This window comes from Centruroides vittatus, unplaced genomic scaffold (assembly GCF_030686945.1).
Source record: "Centruroides vittatus isolate TY-2023 unplaced genomic scaffold, ASM3068694v2 contig_18, whole genome shotgun sequence".
Taxonomy (NCBI): Eukaryota; Metazoa; Arthropoda; class Arachnida; order Scorpiones; family Buthidae; genus Centruroides; species Centruroides vittatus.
This window is the reverse complement of record NW_027121101.1, coordinates 1,810,802-1,833,567: the sequence shown is the minus strand read 5'-3', so window position 1 is coordinate 1,833,567 and position 22,766 is coordinate 1,810,802. Positions and strand designations below refer to the sequence as shown.

Here is a 22,766-nt window from a genome sequence, read left to right as displayed (position 1 = left end):
TAAAATTCTCAAAGCTGAATAAAGGTAAATTAAATTACAGATGAATGCCTGGAATGTATGTATCCCTTGCATACATTAAGGACAGATTTATATAAAATTTAATATCCACTCAATATTAGTAAATAAAAAACACTATCTTCCTCTTATAAAATTTTCAATAATACAAAAAATAAACATTTAAATTTTTAAAAACCTAACTTTTAGACATATTTTTAAATATACTTTCATTCTAAGTTATTTTATGGCATTCTTATATCAAAAAGAATGACTGCAATTTTACTTAAATTAGAGTGGTAATTCATTAAAAGAATAGGTAATTTTTTCTTACTTGAATCCTTTATCGTGATGCTCAGGTGGCAAGCAAGTTGGAAGAAATAATTCTAAATAGGAAATAGCTTTGCTCATAGATGTATCAAATGGACAGATGAGAGGATACCATTCTGAAAGCATTTCCTGTGTAGCATCAATTGAAAAATAGCTGTAAAAAACAATAATTTTAATAAAGTAAATTAGCATACAAATTAACTGTTTTAGTTCTATTGAAATAAAATCTTACATTCTACATGCTTGAATCAATCCTTTCAAACCTGCATCTAAGTTTCTGGGAAAAAATGTGTAAAACAATTTTAATATTTTGTAAATGCATATTTATAGAACAAAAATAATATAATATAGCAGACTGGTATAATAATGCAACTTACAATGGTAATAGAAACATTCCTAGTCGTTCAAATGGAGAATACATTGTTCTTTCATATAATTCATATAAAGGTCTCCATGGTAATTCAAGATCTTCTCTTGAAAGTAATTCCTTTTTTCTGTTTTAAGATTTTAAATATTTCAAAATAGAACTATTTTCTTTACTGATTTTATTATAAAGCCTAACTAAATTTTACAAATTTAAAATCATTCCTAAAGTAAGTTTAAAATGTCTTGAAATAAACAAAAAATGATAAAAATTTCAAAAAATAATAATTTCAAACAAGTTTTAGGTTTTACAATAATTTATCAATACAGTACATTATATGTTTTTTGTAAAGATTTGTTAACATCACTAACTTTTAGGATTAGAACTGGGTTAATTAAGTTATTCAATAATTCATAAATTTAAATAGGTTTGAAAAAATACAATTTGAATGGGAGTTGAATCCCATTCCAAATCATTGGTTTTACATACACACATATATTTACTTAAATTATTTCAAACTTATTAATTATTAATCTCACTAACAGATGGTGACGAGTCTAACTATAGACAAAACTTTCAAGTCATTAATATTTGATGATTCTAGATTATAACATTGTGTATATAATTTAAATAAAAGTTTGTTTTATATCTTTAACAGTAATCAAATTATTTTTATCAATGTAAATATTAATTTATAAATGTAATTATATTATTAACCATTTAATTAAACCCTAAAGCTTTCTTATTAACACTATTTTTTTTTTAACTCTCAGTCTTAAAGGCATTAAGAAGAGCTAGTTTCAGGCCGATAACAAATTCAGCTGGCATTCAATAGGATAGCTGAATAGTGAGGAACAATACCCAACATGGCCTGACCACTAAGAAAATTTCTGAGTATCGAAGCTGAACTACAAATTCAGATCCCCAGAGTGGCAAGCTGACATTCTTACAGTTTTAGCCTTATAGACATCAATTAACATACTACTAAACTAAAAAAAAAAGAAAAATTGTTAATTTTATTGAATTCATATTAATGTTAAAGGTCATAATCTATAAATGAGGAATTTCTGACAATTAGTTCCTTACTAATGATAATATAAGTAATTTGTCTAAGCTAAAAATCTGTTATGTGGACTAATTTATACATTAACAATTTTAATATGCAAAATTAATCTATAATCACTTGAAATAATATTATTTATCTAATGCAATAATTTATTTTTTTAAACAAACATTTAAGGTATAATAAAAATAATTGTTTAAATATGAGACATTAATAGTATTTTATTAAACAGCAACTAAAAATTTTTATAAATTAAAAATACAAATTTCTTCTAAAACATTAAATAAGATATCACTTACTTCAATAACAATGTCAATATGTGAACAACATGCTGTAAAATGTTCAACTCCAAATCTGGAATTGTAATGATTTTGTACAACAGTTTGATCAACTGTATATGGTCATTTTTGGAAAACTTTCTTCCATATAATTTTAAATATCTGTAAATAAATTTTTAAAATATTACTGCATATTCGGTTTACTTTTTAATTTCTATACAGAAAATTATTAATAAATCCAATAAATATACTTAGTTTACAAATTAAATCCATAGAAATTATACAGGTAGTTCTTAACAGACACTTGACATTTGGACAATTTATTCTTTTCTATGCAATACTTTGATAACCTTAAATTACTTTTTGAATGCCAAATTTAGACTTTCAAACATTTTCAGCCAACAACAACAACCAAAAAAATTTCAAGCCACTGAACTTTCTACCAGTTTAGGTTTCAGTAACATCAAAATCATTTGTAAAAATTAATTTTTATTGTCTGTTCCAGTTAAACTATGCTTTTAGCATTTTAAGTAATGTTTAATATATTGTAATATTGTATTTTTTTTTTATTCTAAAGATGCACATTTTTTTTAATCCATTTTTTCATGTCCAAACTCAAGATGAGTCTTAGAATCAATGGCATTTTGCATTCGCTGTCCAAAACAACAATCAAGAAGTCATCACAAATGAACTAGTGATGTGTTATGCACCAATAATATGTTTTTGGTTACACTGTTCAATGGTCATATCAGTTCAAATAAACTTTGCTAGTAACAAGCATTTAATTTAAACTCTTAACATCTGAAATGCTTTCATGACAACATTATGATGAAGCATTAAAAACAAAAAGTTATTGTATATGCAGAAGACCACGAAAATAAAAATACAAAACATTATCTATTTTGTCACTTGATTTTTTCCAATTAGTATCATTACCTAACAAAACTTAATGAAACTATTTCTTAAAAATTTTTCTTTCTATAAAGATAAAATCTTCAACTTTGGTTCAAAACTCATAGTGAATCTTAGAATTCAGGATATATAGATTTCAGTGTAAAAGTTAAAACTTTCCTATCTTGACAATGGATTTAATAGTTTCTCCTTTTGGTTTAAAATGAAATGCTCTTTATAATATGCAACTCTGTTTCTGGTGCTTGACTTTCACACACTTTAAGGAATACATTAGGTCTTAAAGTCAGGAATTTCTTGTATTTAAAATTTGACATTTATTTTTATAATTATAAACATACTTAAAAATCTGGTTAACACATTATTAGCTGGATTTTCTTCAAATTCATTTTAAAATATTTCAATATATATAAAAATGTAAATGTTTCTTTGATCAAAATCTTAAATCTCCGAAAGTTATTTACTGATTGCTTTGAAATTTTGACACAATGTTGCATTCGAATATGCGCGTTGTTTTTATATACCTACTATTATATAGATGTCACACGAAATTCCCCCACGGGGGCAAAGGACAGGATTAAGGCTTACCGTGAATAACTCAGCTTCTATTATACTATTTTAGATGCAGTTTTTTGCATTTTTGATTGCATTTTAATAGGGTAAGTCACAAGAATGTACACTAAGAAGGGATTTTTTGAAATTCCCCCTGCAGGGAGAGGATTAAGACTTATCCCAAAGAACTTCCACTGTACTGTTTTAGATGCAATTTTTTATTTTTAACTGCATTTTAGTAGGGTACCACGTAGGGATGAAAGAAGTGTATTCCTTAACAATTGAACTGTTAACAATGGAAGTGTTAAGAGAAAGCGATGTGCAAGATTTACAGGTGCAGATGTGGTTTTTTGCGTTTTTGCGGGAAATCGAACATATTTTTACACTCATCTAAAAATTCTCTAATTAGTCTGGAAACAGTGGGACCCAATTCTTGCATTCTGTTAAAAAGGGTAAGATTGGCTATAATGTAATAATCTTAATCTTTGCTATTGTTACTTTTTGCCCGAGCAATGCCGGGCTTATCTGCTAGTATTTCAATAAAAATCATTTGAATTTTTAACTACTGTTTATTAAATTCCCTTTATATAAGCAAAAAAATGAGCAATAAGAGACAGACAATTTACTTTGGTTTAAAATTTTGAAAAATTCAATTTTTCATACTTAAGAGTTTTAAATGTTTTAATTATTTGCTTGCAGTACTTTAAATCTGTTGGTATTTCTTATTTCAATCACACACTATTTGTTATTAAGGATGGTACTGTAAAACACAGCAGACAACCACTGGATGAATTACTATTAATTAATAAATCTTCATTTTTTTTATAACTGTTTTAATATCAAATTCTCTAAAGACAATTTCTATAACACTTAGTCTTATTTACTTGATTAGTATTACAATATTTGTGCTATCACACACAATCACTTAAGGGTTTATCATGCTGAATTAATAATAATATTTAGGTTATCATTCAGTTATTATTGCATAGTCACCCCAAAGTGACTTATAATAAGCAGATTCTACTGTATATAGGAAGGAAGTACAGGTATCTCTTGCTTAACATGGGATTTGATTAATGTCTGAAATTAATTGTGGCAATCCCTTTATATATGGCAGAAGTTTTAACGCAGCTCTAACAGCAGTCTTTACTTAACATAGATACATTTTTCTTGGCAAATAAGGTGTTGGTGAATTTTGCTATTTTCATACTGAGGGTGATTTCTGATGATATATACATAGTTTAATTACAATAGTTGTGAAATTTAACACATTAGCAGTAATGTGATATTGTATTTGTGTTTAGAAGCTTATTTTAAAACTTTACTTCACATTTTGGTTGCATAAAATCAAAATGTATGCAAATGCATATCAGGCATACTATATGTACTTTTTAAATTTCATAAAGGATATAACTTGTGTGGGGTTGCTAGTCCCCTCATCTAGTGCCTCCCCAGGTGGTGGATTGGGAAATGCCTCCCACTTATTAGTGGTAGCAGGGAAATGAAATACCTGGGGCAGACCAAAACTAGCAACCAGCGTCTGCTCTCAAAGTTTCAAAATTGGCTGGTAGAGGCACCCCTTTTGTCTCTAAGGAAGAGGAACCATTAGTTATGGTCAATGACATAAGGATCAAGCAGGCAATGGGAAAACACCTGATTATTTTTCCATGAGAATATTATGATGATGAGCAATGATGGTATTGATGATATGCATGGTGATCCAGTCAGCAACTGGCACCAAACTGATTCCAGGTCATTTGGTGTGAAATGGGCTACCGGGCGTGTTGATGTAAGCAACCAGGCTTCACAGACAAAATGTGCATCTGAAAGAAATTTAAAATTACATCTAAGGAGAAACTTATCTTTAGGTACTTGGAATGTAAGAGGACTTTTACAGACTGGAAAGCTCTACATAGTAGAAAGAGAACTTAATCAAGAGAATATACCGTTTTGTGGCATCTCTGAAACACATTGGAAAGAGAATGATCATATTGTTACAATTGACCACACAATATGTTTCAGGTATGACCAAAAATGGATGTAATGGAGTGTCCTTTGTTATCGACAAATGCCTAACAAAATTTGTGGAAAGCTATGAACCTATCAACAACCACATAATCAAAATTACAATATCTTCCAGGCCAGTAAAACTTCATATTATTCAGGTTTATATATATGCCCACTTCAACTGCTTTGGATGATGAGGCAGACACACAAATTGAAAATATCACCACAAAAATACAACAGAAGGACATATTGATAACAATGGGAGATTTTAATGTTAAGATAGGCAATACAGAAAATGATGATAATCTATGGTGCATTATTGGACAATTTGGACTGGGCACCAGAAATGAGAGAGGAAATACTCCTTCAGTTTGCAATTAATAACAGTTTTTCAATAACTAACACCATGTTCAAACACCATTATCGGCATCTTTCTACTTGGACCTCACCAACAGGTGAATATAAAAACCAAATTGATTACTTGTTAATAAGAACAAGATGGAGATCATCAGTAAATAATGTCAGAGCAAGACCTGGAGCATTCTGCAACTCTGATCATAAGCTACTAAAAGTAGAAGTAACATTAAAATTCCATACAACAAAAAAAAATCAAAGATCAACCCAAGACTTCAGACTCCAGCTAGTTCAATCTTACAACAGACTCTCCAAAATTTAAACCCTCCATCCTTTACAAACAACCCAGATGATTTATGGACACAAACAAAAAGTTGGATTTTAACTGGAGTACAACAATGCACCACACAACATCGGCCACAGAAAAAAAAACATTGGATGACAAATAGTACCCTTGAGTAATAGATGAAAGGAAAAAAATTACTGACTTCAGCAATCGTTACAGATGAAAAGAAGAAAGAGCTAGAGAAAAAAATCATAAAGGCTTGTAAGAAAGACAAAAATGATTATATTGACAGTATATGCAATGAAATTGAAGTCCATGCAAATAATAATCAGACTCGTGAACTATACGATAAAGTTAGATATCTAGCAAGAGAGTTCAAACCACACACACAAATAATTAAAAATGATCAGGATAAAATCATAACTGATGTGGAGGGGATTGTGGATGTCTGGAGAAAGTATTGTGAGAAACTTTATAAAGACACTGGACAAAAAAATGGTAATAATCAACTTCAGAATGGATGGACAGGAAAGTTGAACCAGCTATTCTTAAATCAGAGGTAGAAAAATACATTAAGAAAGTTAGCCATAAATACATTAAGAAATCACAAAGCTCTAAGACCTGACAACATAACCTCTGAAATTTTAAAAGCAATGGGAGAGCTGGGTGTTGATATATTTCATGAAATCTGCTCCTTAATTTGGAAATCTGAGAGATGGCCAGAGGAATGGTGTAAAATCAATATTTATTCCAATTTATAAAAAAGGTGCACAGATTGTAATAACTAAAGAATTCAGTCTAATTAACCATGCCAGTAAAGTAATGCCCCAAATAATTAATAATCGTTTGAAACCTTTCCTACTACCTGAAATAGCTGAAGAACAGTTGGGGTTTATCTCTGTTAAAGGAACTTGTGAACAAATCTTGAATGCTTGGCAAATCATTGAAAATGTCTATGAATTTAATGTCAAAGTTTACCTTTGTTTCGTAGACTATACCAAAGCTTTTGATTATGTAAAATGGCACAAATTGTGGCCCGCTTTCCAGAACATGGGAGTCCCACGTCATCTTATTTCAATGATCAGAAATTTATATGAGAACAATACTGCAAGAGTAAGAGTTAACAAAACTATGGTTAATACATTTACATCTGAAGCTGGTGTAAGACAGGGATGTATTCTTTCCCCTTTACTCTTTAATGCTTACTCTGAAATAATCATGAGAAGGGCATTAGATAACTGAGACGGAAGCATTTCCTTTCCAATGGGGGGCCATAAAGCTAACAACCTGAGATACGCTGACAACATACTTATTATAGCATCCAGTGAATCAGAACTTGATTATATTATAAAAAGACTTGAAACTAAGAGCAGGGAATATGGATTGCTGATTAACGAAAGTAAAACGAAAGTTATGATAATTGATCATTCCTTGACACAGACTAAGGAAATTGCAAGCTATAAGGTGGTAAATGAATTTGTTTACCTTGGATCATGTCTTACGAATAAAAGAGGATGTGATAATGAAATTAAATGCAGAATTTGCCTTGCTTGCAATGCAACCTCTAAATTATTTAGATTTTGGAAAGATTCTGCAATCGCTATTTTTAATAAACTAAAGCTCATAAAAATGCTTATTTTTCCGATTTCCAGTTATACCTCGGAAACCTAAACCATAAATGCCACTTCTCGGAAGAAACTTGATTCCTTTGAAATATGGACATATAGAAGAATGCTGAGAATCCCTTTGATGGAGCACTGAACAAATTGCTCCATCTTAAATCAACTGAAAATCACAACATGCCTTACCACTAAAATATACCCATCCTACCTTTGCTTCTTGGGACATATCTCCAGACACAAAAATGGATCTGAGAAACAAATTTTAGAAGGAAAGATCAATGGCAAATGCCCTAGAGCAGTGATGGGCAAACTACAACCCGCGGGCCAGATGCGGCCCCTGAAATGTTCTATCCGGCCCGCGCGACATTATTCCTAATCTGACAAATAAAAAAGAATACAGGCTATAAGAAAAATAAATATTTTTCTCTTTTCTCCTCTCTATCATTTTATATCAGTGACAACATACTAATTTATTGACTTATCCTAGATATTGGAATGTTATGTTGAGAGTGAGAGGCACTGGCTGCTGGCAACTTTGTAGCGAAGAGTAAAACTGGCAAGGTGGCTAGATATCGAAACACGTTTCTTGATTCAGACCTGTCTTAGCGTTGTGGTTTGCTAGTTTTTCTCTGCATATGGTAAAAAATTTTAGCCCTAAGACGTTATCTAAGAAACGTAAAGTTGATTCTGAGTGTCGTGTTTTCAAAGATGAATGGACTTGGAAGTACTTTTTCACAGTTTTTAGGGATAAACCACTATGTCTCATCTGCAACGAAACTGTAGCAGTCTACAAAGAATATAACATTTCACGACACTTCAACTCTAAGCACAACGATGTCAAGGTTGGAGCCATGACCGAAGAAGAAAGGAAACAAAAAGCAGAAGATTTACGCAAAAAACTATCAGGTCAGCAAAGTATTTTTAAGTAAGGAAATAGTTCTCAGCAAGCAGCTACACATGCAAGTTATGTTGTAGCATACAATATTGCTAAAAGTAACAAAGCTCTCTCTGATGGAGAGTTTGTTAAACACTGCATGCTCAAAGTTTGCGATATTTTATGTCCTGACAAAAGAAAAGATTTTGAAACAATAAGCTTATCTCGGAAAACAGTGACTTCTAGAATCGAAGCAATAGATAAAAACATTATCACAGTTGGAATCAAAGATTGGCCAATTTAAATTCTGCTCAATTACTATGGATGAAAGCTCTGATATAAATGATACTGCACAGTTGCTAATATTTATAAGAGGTGTTGACGAAAACTTCTGTATTACAGAGGAAACTAGCATGCATGAGGTCGTTGAAGGGAACTACAACAGGGTCAGATATTTTTCATGAATTTATGGAAGGAATTTCAACTTTGAAAGTACCTATAAATTGCATATACTATATATGCAATTTATAGGTACTTTGTAAACTATATACTGTACTATATAGTAACAGATGGAGCAAGAAATATGACAGAAAAAATCTGGATTTGTTGGGATCTTTAATGAAAAATATCCAGATAACAATGTTATATTTCTACATTGCATCATACATCAAGATGCCCTGTGTAAATCTGCTTTGGATATGAAACCTGTGCTTGACGTTATTGTGAAGCTGGTTAATGCTATTTGATCTCGTGGGCTTGCTCACAGACAATTTCGGGAGTTTCTAGAATCCATGCAATCTGAGTACTCTGATATATTGTACTACTCGAAAGTAAGATGGCTTAGCGCAGGACCCATCTTCGAGCGAGTTTGGCAGCTGAAAGACGAAATAGTGACATTCTTCCTTGAGAAACAGGGGTCTGTAGAGTATAAAATCCTGGAAGGTACTGCATGGCTTTTGGATTTTAGATTTTTTGCGGATCTTCTCTGCCACATGAACAAGTTGAATGTCAAGATGCAAGGCAAAAATCAATTTATCGATGATACCTGGGGCCATATCAAAAGTTTTAAACTACAACTTGTTCTATTTGCGAATCAGCTTGCTAAGAATGACTTGTTTCACTTCCCGAGGTTGAATTCAATAGCCCCGGTGATGAAGGAAAAGCTTAAGAGTTACAAAGATAGTCTGAGAAGGCTCCATGGTGAATTTGAACAAAGATTTGAAGACTTCAGTGCCATTGAAAAAGACTTTGAAATTTTCGGTATGCCTTTTAATGTGAACTGTGAAACAGTGAAACCGGACTTGCAACTTGAATTGATTGAATTACAATGTAACACTCAACTCAAACAGTTGTTTCTTAATGTTCCAAAATTAGAGTTCTACAAGTTCTTCTCAAAATCCACTTTCCCAAATCTGATATCTCATGCCCAGAAAGTTACTGCTACGTTTGCTTCATCATATATATGTGAACAGGTGTTTTCTACAATGAAACTTCAAAAGAGTTGCCTTAGAAACAGACTGACAGATGAGCAGTTAACTTCTCTTCTAAGAATAAGTGCATCCCAGTTCGAACCAAATTATGAAGAACTTGTGTGAACGATTGTAAACTCTCTCTCTCACAGTCAGGGACCCACGATCTTAACAATAAGGGTTACCTTTTCTTCTACATGTTTTATATAATTAGCATCAGGTGAGCATCTTAACCAACTTCTATATACATTTGTAAAAAGTATGTGTACATAAATGGGTATTGTCAATTGTTAAATTCATAGTAGTGTGCACTTCTTTCAGTTGTCTCAGACCATCTCCATCCTGGGCCCAAGCACCTACACACATGACCACTCATAAAAAAAACAAAAATCCGTTATTTTTGTTTTTTTGGTGTCTGTCCAAAAGACACAGTGGTGTCAGTCCTGACTAATTTGTCATCGTAGTCATTGTTGACGCAACGTTGACCCTTTGGTCAAGTGATGCTGAAGCATAGGGGGCCCATCAGCCCCCTATGCTTTGTCACAATCATGTTCCACATACATTAAGAAAAAAAACTGGATCAAGTATAATATTGTCTTATATAGGTAGGTTTACCAGATATCCCATTTTGACCGGGATTGTCCCGGTTTGACAATGTTGTCCCAGCGTCCCGGTCAGTTTGTCATTTTGTCCCTGTTATTTGGTAAAATTTTAAAAGTGCCAAATATACAAGAAGTAAAAATAGTGCAGCCTCAAGTAAAATGGTGATTTGGCAACTAAATAATCCCGTCTGTTACACTCACTGTTGTAGATACAAAATGTTTAGATTGGCATCTAAGTATTTTTAATGTTGTCTGGATGTTTTCCCCAAAATTTATAGCATATGGCCTAATGAATTTAGATGTTTTATTTTTTCACAGAATTTATAATAGCATGTAGCCTATGAGATTCAGATATTTTTATTTCATTTTTTAGATATTTTGTTTCAATCAGAGTTGGCGAGACTGAAACTTATTCTTGCCACATTATGTCGCGCTTGTCCTACCTTAGTTGGGTTCAAATTGCTAGTCGGCATTTGCAATTATTTTGTACCATACCAGTACATTAAATTAATTTAATCTCCAAAATGCCAAAAAGAAACCATGTGTTTACTGATGATTGAAAAAGTCTGTGATCATATTGACAAAATAAAATATGAACAGTGCAGTTTAGAATTTTCAGTAACTCATGGTGGGCAGTTCAAACATTAAAAATCACTTGAAATGTGTGAAACGTAAGGCAAGCAATAGGAACTTCCTCAAATATATTGTCATATTTTAAATGTATAGATTTAATTGACAAAGAATTTTTAAAAAAAAGTTGATAAACTAGTGATAAATATTAATAACTTCTTAATAATAAGATATACTTAGTTGAGTTATTAAAAATTGTTTTTAATTCATTTTTGTTAACACCTTTATTCAGCCTTTTCATAGGTACAGTACTTATCCTAGTAAGCTTTGTTTTCTGTTGTGAGTATTTTCTCAAAATTGTCCTGGTTTGAGAAAAAAATATTATGGTAAACCTATATATAGGTAAACAGCTCTGGGGTTTCATTTTATTTTTAAATTAGTTATTAATTTTTATCACAGAAGTTTTTTTTTTACAGATAACAAAATTAAAATAAAAATATTTGTTATTAACCAAAAATTTGTTCTACCAGGTGGTGATTATTCAGTTGAGCATGATATTTGATTAACATGATTTTGATATACATGGTAACATCAAGAGATTAATCATGCTAATCAAGGGATACCTGTAAGAGATTTGAATGCATTTTTTGACCTTATGTTTGAATAAATTAGATCTTATGCATATAATAAACTTTCTTCAGAACAGATTATATGCTTCATTTATTATTCTAATTCTGAAAATAAATCATGACTTATTAAAAATGTTTGCTGCAGAAAATTAGCATGTTCTAAAGAAAGAAGAGTATATGTTTATGTATTTAAAGATAAGAACAATGTATCTTAAATATTTGTGATAAATGAAACTCTTTATTTTAAGAAAAATCTAAATCTTTTACATTGTTCAGCTATCATCATTCCATCTTTTAATACACACAAAATATTTTAGCAGATTTTTTAATATTGATCTTTCTGTATTTACAAATAGTGTGTACACAAATAGTGTAATTTCCATAAATTAAATGAAAATTATTACCATGCTAAATGTAAGTCACAACTTATATTAAATCTGTCACTTAATTTTTAAATAAATATAATATAAAAGATCTCTTTGCTGCACAAATGTAATAAAAAAATTGTTAAATAATTACAACTATTAAAAAACTGATTACATAACATACAAATTATGAAACATCTGCAATCAGAAATCATCAATTCAATCTATCTAATATTTAATTTGAAAATATTTATATTTTAAAATGAGTATTCTTAATTGTTTTGGTTAGATATGTGTCAATTTGGGTCAAATTGCAATACTGATTTCTATCATAACACTTAACAATCTAATATTCATTCTTTGATTTTTTTACAGTCAGTAAAGTTTAATAATAGATGTATTATAAAAATATTTAGTTGCATTACACAATTTTTTTTTAGTAAATTATCATCTTTTGTTTTTGAACTTAAAAATTAATATAGCTAAAGATTTCAGCTCTATTTAAAAGAGAACATATAACTATTTTTGCAGTAATAGAAAATTTTAAACAAATACAAAGATAGTATTTACAGTAGGATAGATGTACAGTACCAGTTTTGGCCAGTGTACCAGTTCTGGCCAGAAAACAAATTTAACTTAAAAATATAATCACCACACATTCAAATCTGTCCAATGAAACAAACTAGTTAACAATTAACAAGTTGTTTCATTTGTGATTATATTTTTAAGTTAAATTTGTTTTTTGGCCAGAACTGGTACTGCACTGGCCAAAACTGGTACATCTACCCTATATCTGAATGCTATTTTACCGAATTATTATTAATTTCAAAATTAAAGAACTAGTTTGTTAACAGAAATTTAATGTGTATATGTATATATATAAACCCTTAACACTTTCACATTTCATTAACAAATTAGCCTATTAAGTTATATGCTAATGTGTTAATAAATGAAATCTAATATCTTATCTCTCTTTTCAAAATGCTCTACATTTATTCCATAATTAAAAAATATACTAAATATGTCAACATAACACAGATTTATACTAGCTCAATAGTTCAACAACACAGATTTCAAAATATATCTATGAAACAAATTTTATAAATTTGAAAAACTTACTTCAATTTCATTTAAACCTTTTTATTTAAACTGAATTCTGAGCATCAAGGTTTTAGTTCTAATGAATTGTTCATTATCTATATCTACAAGTTTAAATTTGATTTTATATTCAACATATCTTTTTGCTATCTGAATACTTTTAAAAGTGCATATAAGATTTTCAAAAGTATCATTACCATCAATGTTCCCTTCAAGCTGCGCGACTGCATGGCCACGCACTGCTCAAATTGTTGCCGCGCACGAGAATTTATGTGCCGCGCAGGTGACCGTGCACACTGATTTGAATTGTTTACTTATTTCTCTCTCTGTCTGCAACATGATTATTGCTACGTACATTTCGATTAAATACATTAAATCATTGACAAAAGATAATATTTTGTATGGAAGTATGTTTTAAAATGAATTTTAATCAATACTTTATACAGTCAAACCTGTTTTTATGCGGGGGATAGGGACCGCATTAAAAAAAACGCATTAAAAAAAAATCTCACAAAACTTCACGAATGGCTGTAAATAATAGTTTTCGCAACACAATTAAAAAATAATTTTTTTATGCGGTCAACAGGGACCGCATAAAAAAAGTCTCACATAGAAAAATAACTCAAAACCGTACGAAATAGAATTTATTGACAACAGATGTCAGCACTTGACTGCATCGTCTGGTCTATCGTCTGTTTTACATATTTTTGTCCAGGTGGTGTTTTGTTGACTTAAAAAGTAAATTATTTCATTTTTCGCATATTCATGCAATAATATTACTATAATAAGTGCATTTATGCTATAATAAGTTTATTTAGCTATAATAAGTCAACGTGAGACATGACGAATCGCACGAGACTAGTCGCCAACTATACCGCACAAATTAAAAATTCGCATTAAAAAAATCGCACAAATAAAAATCGCACATAAAAAGAGCGCATAAAAACAGGTTTGACTGTAATTAATTATTTTAATTTTTATAGGAAAAAATAAGATTTTATATATATTTATGCTCAGCAAAAATTTTTTTGCTAAGAGAAGTACATATTCTGCTCAGCTATAAAAAAAATTAGAGGGAACATTGATTACCATTACTTATACAAGGTAATAAAATTACACCTTACTTAATTTACTTAATGTATTGGTATTTAATTGTTTTATATACCATTTATTTTTAAGCTTTTCTATTGCTTGCTATTTTTTATTGTATCTTTTACTATATTTGTTGTTATTGCTTTTATCTATGGGGATCTTGTTTGGGAAAGTAATTCTTCCTCTTTAAAGCATCACTTTGTAAATTAAATAAATAAATAATTTTAATATCAATTTTCTTTTAATTACTATTATTTACGTATTCTCAGAGCCTTTCTGTTGTACTTCCTATATAAATTTTTATCTCAATTGGTTTACTTTGTAAAGGTTGTCCATATACCATAATTATTGTATTTATTCTAATAAACAGCATTCTTACTATAACTTTGTCTTGCAGTTTCACTGTTTATTAATGGGTGCTGTTTACATCAAATTTATTCAAATAATAGTTGAAACTATTATTAAAACAGCCAAGATTTTCCCATGACTATTATTTAAGAGAGACTATTAACGAAATAAATCCAGTAACTTTTCCTCATCATCATCATTTATAATTACGGAATTAAATCTACTCTAAATCCTGTCCCCTCAAAGTCAAGTGGTTTTGCTATCTCCATGTTTTCTACAATCTAATACACACTTTCTTTTTTTAATCTGCTACTTAAAGAAGCTAAACTAGATGAGATTCATCAGAAATGTTTTCAACTCCACTGAGTCAACTTTAGCTGAAGAAGTCATTGCAGACTTCTAACATACATTATGGAATGTAATACTTGGTCCAATTTAAAAGGAAAGTATAACTATTTTTGCAGTAATAGAAAATTTAACTATTATGTTCAATTTGTAAAACTTGGCACTGTGGATAACACAGCACCAAGTTTTACAATCTGTGATCTTAAATACATTTTGGTAAATCTACTAAAAATTCAGTACCAGCGATAATGCTAAATATTGTGTGTAGTTTTTCAGTTTATGATAAGCCTTATCTCCCTCCAACAGACAGCAAGATTACTATTAGAAGGCACTGTTTACTGCAATATCTATCTGTGTCGTATATCATAAAAGAACTTTTTGTTGCATTCAATTATGAAATTTATAACATTATCACTTCCTAGAGTTTTCAAAAGTTTGTTCAAGGAAACTATTGCTATGAAGCAAAAACATATCTGAAATGAGGGGAAAAAATACCAGTAGGCCTATAGTATAATGAAGCAGTTTAATAATACTCATGCATACAAAAAAAATGTTATCCTTAACAAAAGAAAATTTCTACAATATTTTTCCTAAAATAGTATTAAAAAGCTAGAAAGAATTACATTTGATGATTTTAACAAAATTCTGAGAATAAAGACAAAGATCTTCAATAATACTTTTCATACTAAAATTTTGACGTCAAAATTTCAGTTAAAATAAGGCATTCAAATGACTTAAAAAAATTATTAAACTAGATTTAAATTCAATTTTCAGATTTGTAAATTAATAAATTTATTTATTAATTTACAAATCATTATACCTTTCATATGTATCTTAACATGCATTTTTACACTGCAATTTTATTTCAGTACATAGAGAATACACAAAATCATGTGAAAAACTGGCCATTTCACATTCATCATCCCATCCACAACAGGCAGGGATGTCAATCACTGCTCTAGCAGGCAATATTGACAGCATATTAAAACAACAATGCCCTAGTGCTGCTTAGGTAATGTGAACTGTCAGGGCAACCACTACAGTTCATATAAAATAACCTTATTTTGTTTTTTTATTTTCATTCCCATTCTGTTCTTTCATGTTTAGATTATGTAGTAAAAACTGAAAGGAAAGTTTCATACAGAGTTTTACAAATTAGTGAGTGAGAAGAGGAGGGACAATAAGTTCAGTTTGAGCTCCAATGATAAAAAACTAGAACTGCAGGACAAAAAAGTGTTCTTAATGACAGATGCTGCAACTGAAATTGTAATTCAAGCCTCTGTTGTTTAAATCAATATGACTAAATTAACATATGCTAGACTTAATGTATAGGCTTAAGGGATGAATAAATAATTATCCAAAACGTAGAAAGTAATATGTCTTACACTAGAACAGGCATGTCAAACACGCAGCCCGCAGGCCACATGCGGCCCGCCAACACATGGGTTGCGGCCAGCCGAGACTTTTCAAAAATTTTTAAATATCAAGCTTTGACGCTTGAAGTTGGAAAGTTTGAACTTTTTTGAACTGTACGATTCCTGCCCTTTTTGTGTTTGTTCATTCCGTATTTCGTCCAACCAATTCAAATTGGTCGACGCTACGAAAGACGGTTGGATAACGGCCGCGGCTTTGAATCTACAAACAATGATTGGCCGACGAACATCGTACAAGAGCGGACATCGTGGAAGATTGCTACGCACTTATTGGTCCATCAGCAATTGCCACAATCCGTATAAAAGGAAAGGTTTTGGCGCAAAAGTCAAGTTTTTGCTGGAACTTCAAGGCGGATGTTTGTGTGCTCTACCGTAAGGTGTTTCGTCTAGTATTGCCATGATGAGTGAAGAGAGGAGTGTTCCAAGTAACTGTACCCAAAGTATACGTTGCAAGGTGTCTTTTTGACAGATCTGTTCAGGAATAGTGACTTTTGGAACTTTGACTGTTTGTGTGAATCTACTTTGTAAACGTTGTAATTTTTGTGATTTGTAAATCTCGTAAACCTTGTAAGTTCATGTAACGTCAAATAGTTGTCATAAACGTTTTGTTTAATTTGAAAAGAGGTATTTCAAATTTGACTAACTTCAAGAACAATGAGTAAGAAAAGGTCAATTGAAGAAGAAACATTGTAATTTTCAAGAAAAATGGGAATTGCAATATTTTTGTGTCCAAAACAAGAATAAAATATTATGCTTGATATGTAAAAACTCTATCTCAGTTCCTAAGGAATATAATCTTAAAAGGCACTATGACAGAAATCATAAAAGAAACTATGACCAATACGTTGCAAAACTTCGTGAAGACAAATTGTTGGAATTGAAATTACTCCTTCAAAAACAACAAAGTGTATTCACTAAATCTGTTGAAAACAATACAGCTGTTGTAAAAGTTAGTTATATATTATCACATTCAATCGCAAGCAGATCGAAACCATTTACCGAAGGGGAATTTATTAGTGAATGCTTAATTAAAGCGGCGAAAGTATTATGTCCAGCATAAAAAAAAAAATTTAAAAAGTAAGTTTAAGTCTAAATACTGTAGCTAGCAGAGTTGATGAAATAGCTGATAATTTGAGAAATCAGCGTAATTCAACAATATCAACATTTCAAGCCTACTCTATTGCAATTGATGAAAGTACAGATATTCGAAGTATTGCTCAGCTGGCTGTTTTTATTTGTGGATGCGATGTTAATTTAAAAATAAGTGAAGAACTTTTGGAAATCATTCCTATGCATAATACAACCACTGGAGCTGATATTTTTGATGCACTTATGGAAGTTTTGAAGAAGTATAAGTTACCATTGGAAAATTTGGTTTGTCTCGCAACTGATGGTGCACCTACCACGACCGGTATTACTAAAGGAGTTGTTGCAAGATTAAAAGAAACATGCAAACAGCGTGGTAATAATAATTTTGAACATTTTCATTGTATTATTCACCAGCAAGTACTGTGCTCCAAAGTTTTAAATATTGGACATGTTTTAAAAATAGTCATCAAAATTGTAAATTATATTCGAGCACGTGGACTTAATAATCGTCAATTTGCTTCATTTCTGGAAGATATTGAATGTGAATACCAATCTACCATATTATTCGGAAGTTTGTTGGCTTTCGAGTCATAAAGTGCTAAAACGATTCTTCACATTGCTGGAGGAAATCATAATTTTCTTGGAAACAAAAAATTACGAATGCGCTGAATTAAAAGATGGACAGTGGATAAAGGACCTGGCTTTCTCAGTTGATATTACGAGTCATCTTAATCAACTTAACTTTAAGCTTCGAGGCAAAAATTATGTTGTTACAACGCTATTTGATAATATTAACGCTTTCAAACAAAAATTATCACTTTGGCTGAAAACAAATAGAAAAAGAAAACTTGTCTCACTTTGAAAGCTGTCAATATCTATTGCTTAAATCACCTAAATTAAAATTTACAGAATATGCTCACCAAATTAAATTGTTAGAAACTGAATTCGATCAAAGATTTTCTGATTTTAAAAGCTGTGAATTACAATTTTGTTTTTTTACTTTGTCTCTATCTATCAATATTGAAACTGATGAAAACTTACAAATGGAATTAATTCAAATCCAATGTGATAATTTGCTGAAGCAAAAATATATGGATGTTGGAATTCCAGATTTTTATACATATTTATCTGTAGATCGGTTTCCTAAAATGTTATTGTTTGTTACCCATACACTGGCTATGTTCGGAAGCACTTATTTATACTAGCAACTATTTTCTTTAATGAAAAATAACAAAAATTCAGAAAGGTCGAGGTTAACCGATCAACATTTATCATCAATTTTAAAAATTGCATCAGCTCAATATATTCAACCAAATTTTGATGACTCGCTTTGTGAAAAACGTTGTCAAATATATTCTAAAAAGTAATATTAAACTGTGATTTTGTTTATTTTTATTATAACTTTTATTTTTGTTTTTTATAAAAAATATAAAATATTTATAGTTTAAGTTTAAAAAATAATATGAAATATAAAATGTCTATGTACGTTTAATATACAACACATTGAGTCTAATAAATACATAATATAATCATTCTAAAAAACTGTATTTTATTAATTTTTTGAACATTGAAAACATGCAAGCCCCAACTTATACAAAATAGATCATGTGGCCCGCAATATCATATGAGTTTGACATGCCTGCACTAGAGCTTATACTCTATTTAGGCTTATATTCATTCTTTCATTCTTTTAAATAATGAAATCCAGGGCATCCCAAAAAATATATTGTGCATGCCTATTGTATACCTAAATGTATAATCATAGATGTATAATGCCTCAGAAAAAAAAAACAATTCACTATATTGACATTTATGGCATATAAAATAAACCAGACTTGTAGGTAGTCAGGAGACTGAAAACCAGATCAAAAGAAAATATGAAATGCTGAGACTGTTTCTACAAACAGGTGCGAGTGATGCAAGATTTGCATATGTGTTGCTTGCACTCTTCGACACACAGTCTCATCTCAAAAATGGCTTTGCCATTTTATTTGTTTGTTAATCTATTGTAGTTGAGATAAGAGCAACTAAAAAAAGAGACTTTAAAACTCAAAGTCAAAATTAAAAGTTTGAAGTTTCATTTCTTAAAATTTAGTACATTGTTTTTCTTTATTAATATATTAGAATAAATAAAACAAAATTAATAATAAATACTAAATAAATTGTTAATTTCCTTATATTGATATAACTTATTTAGTTAAGTTCACTAAATGCAGGTGCACACAAGCAATATTTTAACATGAGTAAATGGCATCAAATATGATGCAATGTCCTTAAGTACTATACATCAGGGGTGGCCAACAAGTCGATCGCGATCAACCGGTCGATCGCAAAGCCAGTTTTGGTCGATCGCTCGCTCGCTGTCTTCACTTAATGTGTTACACTTGTAATCGAACGCAACAGTATGCATGCAGTTATGACTCGACTCAGAAAAACAAAGCCATTTAGCTTGAATATTTGGTACTGTCATACGATAGCTTCTTTTCTTGAAAAAGGAAATTGTGGAATTTATATCTTTTCCTTTTAAGAAAGATTTGTGTGAAACGTATTAGCCAAAAAATTTCAGACATATTTCGTATGAGCAAAAGGCATTAGAAAATGAAATTATAATTTTACAAACTTATTTAATCTTACAAGCCAGAAAATTTGAAGATTTTTGGAAATGCGTCAACCGAGAAAGACAGCCCAGTATCACCAAATGTAGCGAATATATTTATTCTTGTTTCGGATCTACATACCTGTGTGAATCGGCATTTTCATACTTAAAATTAACGAAGACTAAACAACGTTCTGTCCTGACTGATTCCTGTATTGAAGACTCATTATTATTATCTTTGTCAGGATATACACCTAATTATGACTACTTGATTAGAGACGTGCAAACTCAGTCTTCTCATTAATGTTAAGATAATAAAATAAATTCTAAATCTGTTTTTATCTGTAGCTATTGTGAATTAATAAATATTGTTAATAATTGAAGTTTTAATTCCCCTGGATGTGAAATTTTTCACCCGTTAAATATTTATGTTGTTTTTACGTAGATAGATATACAGGGTGTTTTAGTATGAGGTGCACTCCCGTGAACTATTGATAGATTAGCAAAAGAGTGCACCTTCTACTGAAACACAGTGTATAAACACAGTATGTATTTCACACCTCCCCTCCCCATTTAGACTATGCCTATGACAACAAGTCGATCGTGATATATTTTTAAGATAAAAAGTAGATCTCACGTACACAAAAGTTGGCCACCCCTGCTATACATGACAGATGCTACATCATATTGACACCATGTCCTCAGATCAAAATATTGCCCAAATGCACTGGCACTAGATATTTAGAGTATTTGAGTATTTGAGATATTCAAATATTCAAGATGTGGTTAATATTTGAATATGAGAAAAGTGATATTCACTAATCTCCAGCTGAAAGTCTATTCCAAAAATTGCATGAATTATTCCAACATTTGACAACAGTACAAAATGTTATAGGGCAAAACAATGTGATGAGTAGCAATCTCGCCATAAGCACAGAGGGTTGTAGAAAACATTTCAGCCTATGGTTGAAAACACTTTTCACTTCCACCCTATAGATCTGATCTAGTGCCTAGTGACTATTATCTATTTGGCCCAAAGAGAAAGTTTCTCAGCAGGAAGAGCTTTCAAACATACAAAACTGAAATCTGGGACTCAACTCTCAAAAAAGACTTTTGAGAAACTAGTATTTTCAACCTCATGAAGCACTAAGATAAGCACACAAATATTTATGGTTCTTACATAAAAAAATAGTCTATACTTATATTTCATTTTGTATATTTAATTTGAATAAAAGGTATTATCTGAAAAATTTAAAAATTAAAAAGGCATTATTTTTCAAAAACACCCTCATATCATAATACCTGAAAAACTTTATAATCATTGTATTGATAATTTGATTATTATACTTTGTATCTTCAATACTATTATTCATTTCATTACATTAATAATGATTAAATAAGTAAAAAAAATGATATGTTGCTTATTGTATAATCATTTTTTTCATTTTCATTGATTAAAACTGAATAAAAAACACAATATTAATGATCTGACAATGTTTTCATATATCTTTGCAATAGTATTCGAAACTGGAATGCAGGTGAAAATAATGACTTTATAATAATTTATGACTTTTAAATATACATCTTATTAATGATAATATTAATAAAAGTAATAATTTGAGAAAAATTTTAATTAATCCAATAAAACTATGACAAAATGCATATATATAAGTATGTATATTCTCTACATGTTGAAAGAAAATTCTATTAAATCAATCTAGAGAGGAAAAAAAAATCATTTTTAATGCATTTTGATAATCAATCTTCCTTACACACTGGTGATTCAATCAAAAAATACACTTACGTAAAACCAGATAACCGGAGTGGTTAGTATTTAGGTCGCAAACATTTTCGTAGCCTCTTCTAGGCTCTTCTTCAGGCTTAGTAGTAATAAATTTGAATATATTTCTTTTTGAAAGAACCAAGCTTCGAATTCCGTCACGTGAAAACGTTCCAACATATTTTTTAAACAAACGCATTAACATCATCGCCGCTTCGAAGCGCATGCGCGCTACACAGAACGGCGATCATTTCGTTTAAAAAATATGTTGGAACGTTTTCACATGACGGAATTCAAAACTCGGTTCTTTCAAAAAGGAATATATTCGAATTTATTACTACTAAGCCTGAAGAAGAGCCTAGAAGAGGCTACGAAAACGTTTGCGACCCGAATACTAACCACTCCGGTTATCTGGTTTTACGTAAGTGTATTTTTTGATTGCATTTTGATAAATCTGTAAAAAGCATAATACAGTGGACCCCCCTATAACACAAGTAGATATGTTCCGTGTTATATGAATCCGTGTTGTACGAGTCACTTAGATTTTACAAATGCATGAGTCATTCACAGCCCAAAGCGATTAACTTACTTGTTATATTTAAAATAACTTTCTTTAGTAATCAGGCTTAAGGCACTACATGACAACAATTTTTATGGCCATTGAATAAAAAATGTTTTTTTTTTCCCACAAGACAACTAAACTTTTCCGCCTGAACT

At 30.5% G+C, this 22,766-nt stretch overlaps 1 protein-coding gene across 1 annotated transcript in view; it reads right to left on the bottom strand.

Moving 5' to 3' along the window:
- Window positions 1–22,766, bottom strand: part of LOC136969516 (proteasome activator complex subunit 4-like) — a 61,299-nt gene that overhangs the window by 33,149 nt on the left and 5,384 nt on the right. Inside the window, exons 2-5 of the mRNA XM_067263694.1 lie at window positions 2,051–2,191; window positions 702–818; window positions 557–601; window positions 329–478 (exon numbers count right to left, since the gene is read on the bottom strand). Of these exons, the coding sequence (XP_067119795.1) occupies window positions 329–478; window positions 557–601; window positions 702–818; window positions 2,051–2,191 (453 nt within the window). The remainder of the gene's footprint in view (window positions 1–328; window positions 479–556; window positions 602–701; window positions 819–2,050; window positions 2,192–22,766) is intronic.